This window comes from Rhinolophus ferrumequinum, chromosome 13, assembly GCF_004115265.2.
Source record: "Rhinolophus ferrumequinum isolate MPI-CBG mRhiFer1 chromosome 13, mRhiFer1_v1.p, whole genome shotgun sequence".
Taxonomy (NCBI): domain Eukaryota; kingdom Metazoa; phylum Chordata; class Mammalia; order Chiroptera; family Rhinolophidae; genus Rhinolophus; species Rhinolophus ferrumequinum.
Window position 1 is genome coordinate 42,568,091 of NC_046296.1, and position 11,594 is coordinate 42,579,684.

The window sequence follows — 11,594 nt, forward strand, 5'->3', positions numbered from 1 at the left end:
CTTTAAGCACAGGATATTAACTTTTGTGTTTTTTACTTATTTTTATTAGAGAAAGAGCTGTGAGTGTGTATGTGTTTCAACCTGGCAGTTATTTTGTTAATCCACCCACTTTTCTTTTACTCTGATTTATCTTATTGTATTTGTATTAATAATCTAATGAAGGTCCTTTTCACTTATCTAGCCTATCTTTTTTTTTTTGATTTTGACATATTTTATTCAAATACCAGTCTGATCACACATGGTCCAAGAACATTCGAATAATAAACCCAAAAGAAGCAGATGTGAACGATTGGTCTTCAAACATTATAGCTAGTGATGCCACGATTGCCTATGATCTCGCCGACATAAAACCTCATCCACACCTGAGTGGCCGCTAAACCATTCAGCAGAGCTTCCTTATCTGTGAGCTGTTTGAAGCTACCAGTTTGAGCACTATTGACTATTTTTTTCAAGCTCTGACTAGCTGTAGGGATCTCAGCAGGGGTTGGAGGAACCAGCTCAACCTTGGCATAGTGCCACAATGTGGCCAATCGTGGCTTCGAGTAAGTCACAGCAGCATTTAGCAGTGCCGGCGCCTTCTCTGCGAGATTACGGACAAACTGGGCCATGGTTCTAGGATGGAAAGTCCGTGGCCTCGAATGGCCGGCTGAATAGCCTATCTTTTTATAGTAAGAGTCCCCCGAGGATGCTGACTCTATACACCTGTGATAAGAATGGTGGGACACATGGATGGAATGCTGTGGGCCTCTTGGTGAAAATGGTACATTTGGGAGCAATGGTCAGCTCAGCACCAAATTGAGTGAAGAAGGCAGGAGACAAGCCTATGGGCAGTCTCCCTTGGTCCTGCTTACTCCTGTGGGGGTGAGGATGTAGCCTGAGGTTGGGAAGGATTGAGGTACAGGTACTGACTCAGGGTTGCTCCCCAAGGATGGCATTCATTAGTGGGTAGCATTCTATATCCTTAAACTTTGCTCAGGGAAAACATTTTAAAAGTGATGGCAAAGAAGGAGCTGTAAAATGGAAGGTAAAATGGAAGGAATCAGGCTACTCTTTGGGAGATTAATGCAAAAAGCCATACAAGCTGGAGGAGACGTATTTGCCTTGGGGAGAACTGTGGCATTGGAAGCACTGCTGACTCGGGCCACCTGGGCGCCCGCAGAGAGTGGTACATTGGAGACAAGGACATCTTTTATTACTTGTAAGCTGCCTGGGCTTCTTCCTGTCCACTGGGGAGCATCATTCTGATGCCAGACGCTCAGACATGCTCCTGTGTCCTTAGGGGAATATCCCTGGGCCATGACAGCTTCAGAATTCCCATGTAGAATGGGTTAGGGTGCTGAGTGGGGAGTGGCAAAGGGACATGCATCTGGGTTTGCTTAGCAAATGTACTGTTTGTACTCAGTTGGCATGCTTTTATGAGATGGTTTTGGGGCATTGTTGTTGTCTCTCACCCAATGGCAACCATGAAAATAAAATGTTACCTGGAATTATAACATTTATAAGACAATTATAAAACACGTATGGGTATTATTAACTCAGGTTACAGGGCAGCTGGATTCCTATGAACCAGTCCTTTCAATGTGCAATTCTCTTGTTAATATTTCATGTGCACATTGCTCTGTGAGGTAACAGGGAGGATGCTGTTACCCCAGTTTTAGCTGAGGATGAGTAGCTCCATGGTGAAATCCGTGTAATTAAAGGATGCTTCACTAGAAGGTAAGCTCCCTAGGACAGGAGTTTTTGCCTATTTTCTCCGTTGCTGATTCTCTAGTGCCTAGAATATTACTTAACACACAATAGATGTGTAACAAATATTTGTTCAGTGGTGCTGTACTGACACTGTAAAGCAACTTAACCCTTTATATTGCAGGTAAAGCTCCATTTCCTCTGTTTTACAAGTTTGGTCTGAATGTTAGACTTTAAAAAAATCTGGGCCTGGTTGTAATGTGAGCCCAGGGATGTTTGGTATCAAGGGAAGGAGAGCAGAGGGAGAGAAGGAAGAGGGTAAGTGCTGAGGAATCTGCTTATCTGTCAACGAGAGGACATAGAAACATTCTATATCTGCAAACAGCCTCCCCAAGCACGCACTGTCTAGAGTGGGGCAATCCAGTTTTACACACAAATGACAGCATTTTTGCTCTACATAATGGTGAGTGAGTCCTGATTTAAATTGCCCCCCTCCATCCTATTTCTGTAAAGGTTTTGGTCAAAGTGCCAAGTGAAACCTCAGATGGTGAGACATTTTCATACGGAAGCCATTGAATCAAAGCTTCATTTGCATCACTCCCCTGCCCTAAGCTAACTGTTTCCCAAAAAGAAAGGGTTAAGTTCAAAGTTAGGGAAAGGGGAGCTGAGCCCAGCTTGAAGCAGGCAGGGCTGAGTGGCCATGATACGCAGGGACCTGAAAGTTGATGGAAGGATGGACCAAGGGGCAGTCCAGCCCAGGGCCTGCACAATCTCCATTTTCTAGCCTGCTCGGGCTCCATTTCTGAGGCAGTGGGGAAAGCTAGGGTTGATTTCTGTGTGGCTGGGGGCTGGGGCTCTAGCTGAGGGGTGGCTGCTGGCTTGCTGGCCCCTTAGGCAATGGAAGCTAGAACTGGAGCAGGATGCAAGCCAACTCTCAGTGTATTTTTTCCTTTTGGCCACCAGATGGTAACAGCTCCCTTCAAACAGAACCAAAGTCACCTGACTCTTGACACAAAATTGTTGCTCATTCTGAGGACCTCCAGCTGCCCTGCAGGATTTGGGGAGGAGCTTGACCACCCTGACTACCACAGAGCTATGTGTTCATTCAATATTTATTGAGTGCCTACTATGTGCACAGCCCTGGGCTATGTGTTGGGGTGGGGAGGTTGGAGGGGGTATAGTAGTGAATAAGATTGAACAAGATCCCTCAAGGCTACTCCTTCCACAGCTCTTACAGCCTAGTGAGAGAGTCAGAAATTGAACAAATAATTATGAAACAATGAACTCATTTTAACTGTGGTAAGTGTTATAAATGATAAACGTAAAGTGCTATTGAGACCATATTAAGAACAATTTACTCTCATCTGGGCTGTCAGGAAAGGCTTCTTTGTTAATAAAACATCACATATCCTAACAACCCTCACTCTTTCACATACTCTGTTATACCTTCCATCACACACCCCATTATATTCCCATTTTATAGCTGATGGGACCTCCAAAACATCCATCATACTCTCCATCATGAAATCCCATAACAGACTCCACTGCAGATCTTAATTACAGACCCTATTCCATCGCCTACACCTCCCTCATATAACCATTAACAAACTCTTTCCCAGTCTCCTCCATGATCCTTGTTGTGAATCCCATCGCTCACCCCTTTGGAATATCCCACCACAAATTCTCAAAGAACCCCTGTTGTATTCATCTTTGCATTCCCAAAGCCTCCCACAGTACCCGACAAGTAATATGTTCTTGAAAACATTTGGCAAACCAACCACCAGACCAATCAATACCCCGTATCACATACTCTATCACAGGCCTGTCATGGCTCCCATCACAGAGCCAGGGTTACAGCCCCCAGACTGCAGAGGCTCAGGCCTCTGCTGCATTCTTCCTTTAAGACAGAACTGAGGAGGAAGTTGCTCACCTCTGGATGCTCCCCTCCCCCATTAAGCTCCATCAGCCCCTACAGGCTCCCTAGCTCCCACCCTCCCTTCCCCTATGAGCCAGCCCCGAGCGAGACACTGCCTGGGCACAGGTGCCGGGCCTGCGCTCTGATGTGGTCCATGTCACTCACACCCATCGGTGGTCACCGTTTACCTCCTTTGCAGAGTGGAGCAGGCTCTTGATTATAGGTCTGCCAGCTTGTCCCTTGGTCAGCGGCTTTGTCTCTCTCCTCTGAAGGGCCACAGATGACAGAAGGGAGCACCCTAGGGTTAGAAGGGACCTCAGGGAGTCTTCCAGTTCAACACTTTCCTTTTCCTCCTCTCCCTTTCCTTGCCCTGCCCCCTCCTGTTTATCTAGTCTTTCTTCTGAGAATGTAAACCCACAGCTGCCTTCCTTAGCAGGCAAGAGCTGGAAGAAAACATAAAGACCGAGTCTAACTCCCTCATGTAACAAGTGAAGAAACATAGGCCCAGAGAGTGGTCAGGGCAGAGCCAGAGCTCCCGCGTTCCATGCACTGTCCTTCCAGAGACCACCCCAGCAGCCGCCTCTTGATGCACGTTAGCCAAGAAATGCTACTTCCATTAGGAAGGCACGTCCAATGCAAACCACTCCACAGACTGCATTTCAAAGATTGATAGACATGGCTTTTGCATTATCTGCTGTTTCAGATTAGCTATGCTGTGGCTTCATTCTTTAGGGCTGATATTGGGGGTGGGAGGGATGGGAGTGGGGGAGGGGAGACAATTTCGAGTCCCTTTCACAGGCCTCAGGCTCCAGCCTGTGAGACTAGTCCCAAGAAGGACAGGGTGATCCATCCTATATTTTCAGTCCGTCAGGAGATTTCATTGTTTAAACAAACATTTCAGCGAAGCCATCCAGCTGGGCAGTGATTTATGGCTCTGGCTGCAGTTTTTCCCCAACAAAGATAAACAATCCTACAACTGTTGGGACTAGGGCTGGAACTCCTGGTTCTAATAACTTGGAGCCGGCTGGACCACGCCAGCCATCTCCTGGTCTGGGGTTTGGTTAGGATCTGTTCGCACTGGTCCTGCGGCTCAGCCACAAGCCTTGGGGGACCATGTTGTGTTTGGAAGCTAGAACCATTGCCTCCAGGGCAGGGGAGAGTGGCAGGCAGCTCAGCGTTGGGGCTTCAGGCCCATCCGCCTCCTCCAGGAGGACAGCAGTGTTCTGCATTCTGCGTGGTGGGTATTTAGTGGTTTTCAATGGCATCTGTTCTTCCTTCTTTTGGTAACTAACTGGACGTCATTTTCCTTCTATGGAACTAGTCCAGGGTGTATGCTGAGCCTATATACTGGTAGAATCCACTTAGTCCTTGGCTCTCAGCATGGACATGTGCTCAGGCCCAACCCATCAGAGCAATACATTCTCGTGGTCATAGTGATTGGCTCAGAGGTGGGCATCTAACCCATTGAGAGACAGAGAAAAGCCATGAGACGTTTGCTGGGTCTGCTAGGAGGTAGACAGATGCCCTTTCCCTCTGTACTTGAATTTGGGATGAAGTGGGAATAGACTGACTGCTAGAGCTGTTGCCGTTATCTTAACTCCACAGGGCCCAGCCTGCCTGACAATGGAGCCAATACACAGGAAGGGAGGCTGAGGGCTGGAGAGAGAAACTGGCTCCTGATGGCAACATTACAGCCTCTAAATCTACCCAAGAAGTCCCCTTTTTGTTTAAGTGTTGGGTATTCTTTCACTTGTAACTGGAAAAAGATTAACCACTACCTGACACAGCAAGGGAAACTGAGTAGGGGAGGCAGCTTCTGCAGCCTCCAGCCCAGCTGTCTGGATGTGATGGGTTAGCCAGGGAACAGTAACTTTCTCATAATTCCCCCTTTCTATAATTCTGATTACTTATATCTACAATTTATTTCAACAAGAGGTTAAGGGGCTGTGGCAGGTGCAGAGATGAATAAAACACAGCATGCTTTTTCCCCTGAGATTGCTTTCTTGGTTTATTTAAGGCAGCTTGAGATGCATATCTCAGGAAAAGAACAAATAAGGTGCTTTGAGTGTGCAAGGGAAGAAGACCTCATATCTGATTGTTGTGGACCAGTGGAGGCTTCATGGAGAGGGGGTGTTTGGGAGGAGTCTTGAAAGATGAGGAGAATTTGGGTAGGTGGAGATGGGCAGAAGGCTTTACAGGTAGATGAAATAGTGTGATAAAAGTCAGGGAGGAGGGAAAGAATATTTAGGGGAACATTGAAAAGTGAAGTTGGACTGGAGGATAGGAGACATTTAGGATAGCGGACAGGGGAATCACCAGCTGGCAAAATACATTGGTATCATCTAGGCAGATGCCTCTAACGAGAAGTCGGTTCTTAGTTCCATTAGAGATGGGAAGTCATTGAACAGTTTGAGCAGGGAAGTGCCCTGATTAGAGTTACTTTTGATGGACTTTAGATGGGCACAAGGAGACATTGAACGTGGAAAAGCCATGGAGAAGGTATTAAGAAATAACCTTGACTTCTTTACAGGACAGGGAGAGAGTGAGGGGAGGAAAGGCAGAGTGAAAACAGGAAGTGGTTCTAGTTTCAATTCATTCATACTTCAAGATGTGTGACATTTCTGGAGCCTAGTTAAAGTCTCCAAAAGTCATAAAAGAAAAGGTTGATATATTTAACTAAATTAAAATTAAAAACGTCTAAATGACAAATGCCATAAATAAAGTCAAAAGACAAGGGCAAACTAGGGAAAATATTTGCTATACAAATGACAGAGGGTTAATTTCCTAAATATATAAAAAGCTTTTATATTTCAGAAAGGAAAAATAACAATGGGAAAAGTAGGCAAAGGATATGAATACACAGTTCACAGAAAAAATACAATGGTCGTTAAACATTTAAAATATAATAATGATAATTATATAGAACTTAATCTTCATGCATTTAATTTTCACAATAACTGTATGAGGAATGTATTAGTATTATGATACTCATTTTACTAATGAGTAACCAAATAGGTAAAGAGGTTAAGTAAATTACCCACAATTGCCCAACTAATAAATGGTTGGGTTAGGATTTGAACTCAGGCAATCAGGGACCAGAGTTTCTCCTCTCAAGCATTAAGTCCTCCTGCTCAACGTCACCTATTCTTAAAAAAAAATAAATAAATAAAACGACACTGAAATATTAATCTTTATATATGAGATTGGCAAAGATTAAAAAAAGTTTGGTGGATAATTGGTAAAACTGGGAGGAAATAACACTCTTGCATATTGTTGGTGGAAGTGTGAACTGGAACAACCAGTTTGGAGGCAACTTGACAATATCTATCAAAATTTTAAATACACACTTGCTTTGACCCAGAAATTCCATTTCTAGCATTTTTCTAACAGATGCACAAAGGGAAACATTCAGAGATATTTCTTGCAGCGTGTTCACAATAGCAAAAGACTGAAAGCAAGCTAGATGTCTACCGACAGGGACTTGGTGTGTGGTTTATGGCACATCCATATGGCTGATAAGAAGAATAAGGCAAATCTATATGCATGTTATGGAACAATCTCTAAGATATATTGTTACGTGAAAAAGGCACTGAAGGGAAAAGGGTGTATGGTATGCTGGCCAGGGAAAAGTGTCTGGGAAAGGTAGCTGGGCGGGAATGAGATGATACAAGTAAGTTGTTTTCACTGTATATGCTTTGGTATCACTGAAAAACATTTTAAACATGATCAGGGATTAACTTTTTAAACATGAAAATTTATAATAAAATGCAGTATAACTTGCAACAACAACCACAAAGAAAGATGTGATTTCCATGATTCACCCAAGGTGACCACTTTTCCCTGTGGGAAGGAGAAGTGGTTATGCACACAGAGCTGAAGGGCAGGCAGCCAGGGCCAGGGTGTTCAGTGAGCTTTACCAGGGAAGAGATGTCTTGCCAGGTGGTCATTATTTTAAGATAGGAAACACACAAACTCATTTCTTTCTTTCTTTTTTTCATGTTTCATATAGCAGAATTTATCTCCCTTCTTCTTAAAAAAAAAAAAAAAAGCCCACTAAAGATCCTTTTGAAAAATTCCAATCTGTTTTAGGTGAACTCAGGAGAAAAGAATTTTGCCCAGGCTTCGGCAGAGTGGTATAGCCAGAGCATGAGTCAGAGAGATGCAGGGGCCAGGAGTCAGCAAGCCCACCTAAGTTGCTCTTTCTTTACCCCTGGAATGATGCTCTCTCTTCAAGGCGGCCAGTTTGATAGTCTTTAAGGGGGCTTATGGGGGGTCTGAGTGAGGTAGAAGAAATTGAAATGGGATAAGAGACATAGACAAGGGGACTTTCAGGTGGGATGTAGGGAATTTGGGGATATTAGAGAAAGAGGGAGAAGAAAGAGCAACTGAAAGCAGGCCAGAGTAGCCAGAAAATAAAGATGGTACAAAAACAAAGCTCAGAGAGTGTGTTTTATCAACACTGCAAAGACCATCTTGGTGGATTTCTTGGTGCGCTGGTCCAATTCTTTCTTTAGAACAAAGTTTTAGAACTTCAATGGCTAATTTAAAGGTTATGCCATTTAAGACTTTGATACCCATCACCAAATTGTATTCCGATAAGATTTTATCAGTTGCACCTTGACAGTGTATGAAGTTTCCCCTGCCCCCTCATACTTTGCCAGTCATTTTAGAGAGATTTTTGCGGCAGAGAGATGAGAATTTGAAGGAATTCATATTAGACATTCTTATTCTTCTCAATAAAATAAGAGGTGAGATCCTGGCCAGAGTTCAGAATGAGGAGCTCAAAGGTAAGAGCAGCTCTCAAGGACAGTAGCGAAGGTGAAATCAAGGTGAGAAGGCTCAGAACACCTGCTCTAGAAAAAAATTAAGGAGAGTTAGGAAAAGGTGAACATGATGATAATTTACTAAATTGTGTTTTCTTTAATTGCTTACTTTGTAAGACTGTCTCTTTTGCTTTGGAATTGCTTTAATGAGGAATTCTGGGGTTTTTTTATCTGATCATTTCATGATCCTCAAAATCCACCTTCAGCATTTTCTTCATGTTTATTTTTTATCTTAAATCTCTAATTAAGATACAGAAAATATTTCTATGAGAAAGAAAATTGGCATATAGTGGAATTATAAGAAAAATATCTTTTACTGAATTGGAAACTTTATTAAATATCATTTGTTGCTGAAATGCATGCATCTCTAGCATGCTAATGACACCAATTAGTTTTTAACAAGAAGGGATTTCGGGATCATCCTCTTTTTTTATTATTCGTTTCAGGTGTACAAAAGAACATAATGATTAGACATTTACACACCTCCCAAAGTGATAACCCCAACAAGTCTACTACCCACCCGACACCATACATAGCTATTCCCATTGACTGTACTCCCTCTGCTGTACTTTACATCCCGTGACTATATATATATTAATTATAGTTGGCATTCAATATTATTTTATATTACTTTCAGGTGTACAGCATAGTGGTTAGGCGTGTATATAATTTATGAAGTGATCCTCGTGATAAGTCTAGTGCCCAATGACACTATACACAGTTTTTACATTGTTGCTTGTATTCCCCATACTGTATTTCACATCCCCATGACTATTTTGTAACTACAAATGTATACTTCTTCATCCCTTCGCCTTTCTCCTCCCTCTCCCCTCCTCCGAGGAATTCTGTTTTTAATTTTAGTAAGAGAATTGGGTGGGTGGACAGTTCTATTTAACGATACAAATTTTAATTTAGTGACTATTATGTGCCAATTGCAAGGTGTGCAAAAATGAGTAAGATTTGGGCCCTGATCTCAAGACGCTCCAGTCCACTAAGAGTTACAGACCCGTTAGTAAATAATCACAATGCAGTGTAAGGGTGGAATGATAGAAGGAAGAAAGGTTTCAGATGTAACATCAAGGAAAGATGAACTACTCTATGAGGTTGAGCAGTGCCGTAAGGAAAGGCTTGGCAGGGAGGCTAAGTACGAGTCCAGGTTTGCAGGGTGGGTGGGAGGAATTTGCGTGCCTGTTCTGTCACAAAATAAGATAAGGCATGAGAAGCCTTATGTCCATGCCTGCCACCTAGCAAATACTCGGTCTGTGTTGTGACTGAGGCAGGTTTAACTGTCTTCCAGTTCGTGGATGGTGAGGGAGGTTTTGTGCTCCTTCACGGTAGATGTGTGTGGGGGTGGTGATGACAATGGCGGTTGAGGACCCAACTTCCTTTTCTTGAGGATTCAGGTGTCCTGGGACGTTGTGGGGCTGGGTGAAGGGAGCTTGGATGGGGAGACAGTAAAGTATAGCTCCCACCCTTGCTGGCTGCTGTGGAATGAAAAGTTACCACTGGGCCCATTGGGAAAGACAGCCACAAGGTCCCTGGGTGCTGGTGACATGTAGTGCCCAGAGTTCTGGGTGCCAGCAGTCTCCTCATGGAGGCCCTTTTGCGGCATGTTCTTTATCCCATCTGCGCGCACCCTTCAGGTCAGGGGCCCTCCTGTTCTCAGCACCTTCCCTACTTCTTTCCCCGCCTCACCATTTAAGAGGAATCTTTACTGTTTATTTTTGGGAGTATAGAGGAAGGGTGGAGAGAGGCCCTGCTTTCACTCAAGATGTTTCTCCTAAATATTTTAATCTTGTCCAGACATCAAAGCTTGTATTTTCCTTTTTCTCGCTATCACATCCTTCTCTTGAGGCCAAAAGCATAGAACAGCCTAACTACTTGAATATGGGTTGGGAGTGGGGTGGAAGGGTGGGAGGACAGAAGGGAGCCCTTGGGAGGAAAAAAATTGGTCGTTATCTCAAAAATGTTTCCTGTTGCATTACAGTTGTTGGCCTTGGATCCACCACCCACCTGGTAGGCGAACATGCTACTTGCTAGTACTATAGTACATGAGAGCTGCTTGGGGACCTGTCTTACAACCAAGATCTCTAAAGTGGCAATTTATGTTCACAAAATGAAAATGAGGATCAGGCCATGCAGACAAAGCGTGGCCTGGGTCCCACTGCATGCTTTCATTGTTCCAAGTGGGGCAGTTGGTGGGAGACTTTGGCTTAGGACCCCCTGCGGTTATACATCCCTTAGGAGTCAGTCACTTAGTTTTGCCTGCACTGCCTGCCCACTTTCGGAAGTGGTGAATTTGGGAGGAGTTGGTGTTTTGAGGAGCAGGGCCAGGTGGTAAAGGGCATCACAGAAAGGGAGTGTCATGTGAGCTTGCAATATCAGACCCCTTTTTGTCTATTTGACATAGAGGGAATCCCATTTCCAGCCAAACTGCATCTTTTGTCAGTCTCAGGCTGCATGCTGACAGGAGATCCACCTCTCGCTGATACCCATGTCAAGGTTTTCAGGGAGAGAATAGTGGGACCAATAAGTGGGAGAGAAATTCACAGGGCACAGAGGACTTCTGGGAGGTAGGGGGTGAGGAGAGAGAAAATAGGGGTTGCAAGAAGCTGCCGGGCAGAGAGGAGGGCTGATGAAAGTTACCAAGTCTGATAATCTTCCATCTTCAGAACTTTTCATTTGAAGCATGACATTTAATCAGATGTTTAAAGATCCTGGAGAAACAAAAGAACAAACACAAGGGCAGAAGACGGAATCGAGAGGCAGGTGCAGCATCTGTATTATTATTACAGTGAAGACAGATATTGCAACTGGCTGCGAGATTGGTTTTGGAAATCCTGTTATGTTGCTATGGGTAAACAGGCCCTGGGGAAAAATTGCTTTTCATTTCCTGAGATAGGAAGGGTAGGAACGGGGTGGGAGGAAGTGGTCATGAATCTCTGGAGACAGCAGTTATCTGTGTCCTCGTCAGCCAGGGAGATGTCAGGTTGAAACCAGATGGCAAATATTTTATCACAGAAGGCATCTGCCAGTGTGAGGGCATTTCCTGGGTCAGGAGATCCACATTACTGGTGCTAACACACTGGTGGTCAGGAAGGGCAGTCACCCTTCCTTGAACTCCTACTGTGTGCTCAGCCAGTATTGCCATGACATACAACCGAGGCCAT

The 11,594-nt window shown here is 44.2% G+C and overlaps 1 protein-coding gene across 1 annotated transcript; it reads right to left on the minus strand.

The window, feature by feature from the left end:
• Positions 1–200: 200 nt before the first annotated feature.
• On the minus strand, positions 201–645 carry LOC117033383 (ATP synthase subunit g, mitochondrial-like). Its single transcript, XM_033125489.1, has one exon. It carries the CDS (start codon positions 606–608, stop codon positions 297–299), a length of 312 nt encoding a protein of 103 aa, XP_032981380.1. The 5' UTR covers positions 609–645; the 3' UTR covers positions 201–296.
• Positions 646–11,594: the final 10,949 nt, after the last annotated feature.

Coding starts and splice junctions, on each gene's coding strand:
- LOC117033383 (XM_033125489.1), bottom strand. CDS start 608: ATGGCCCAGTTTGTCCGTAATCTCGCAGAGAAGGCGCCGGCACTGCTA.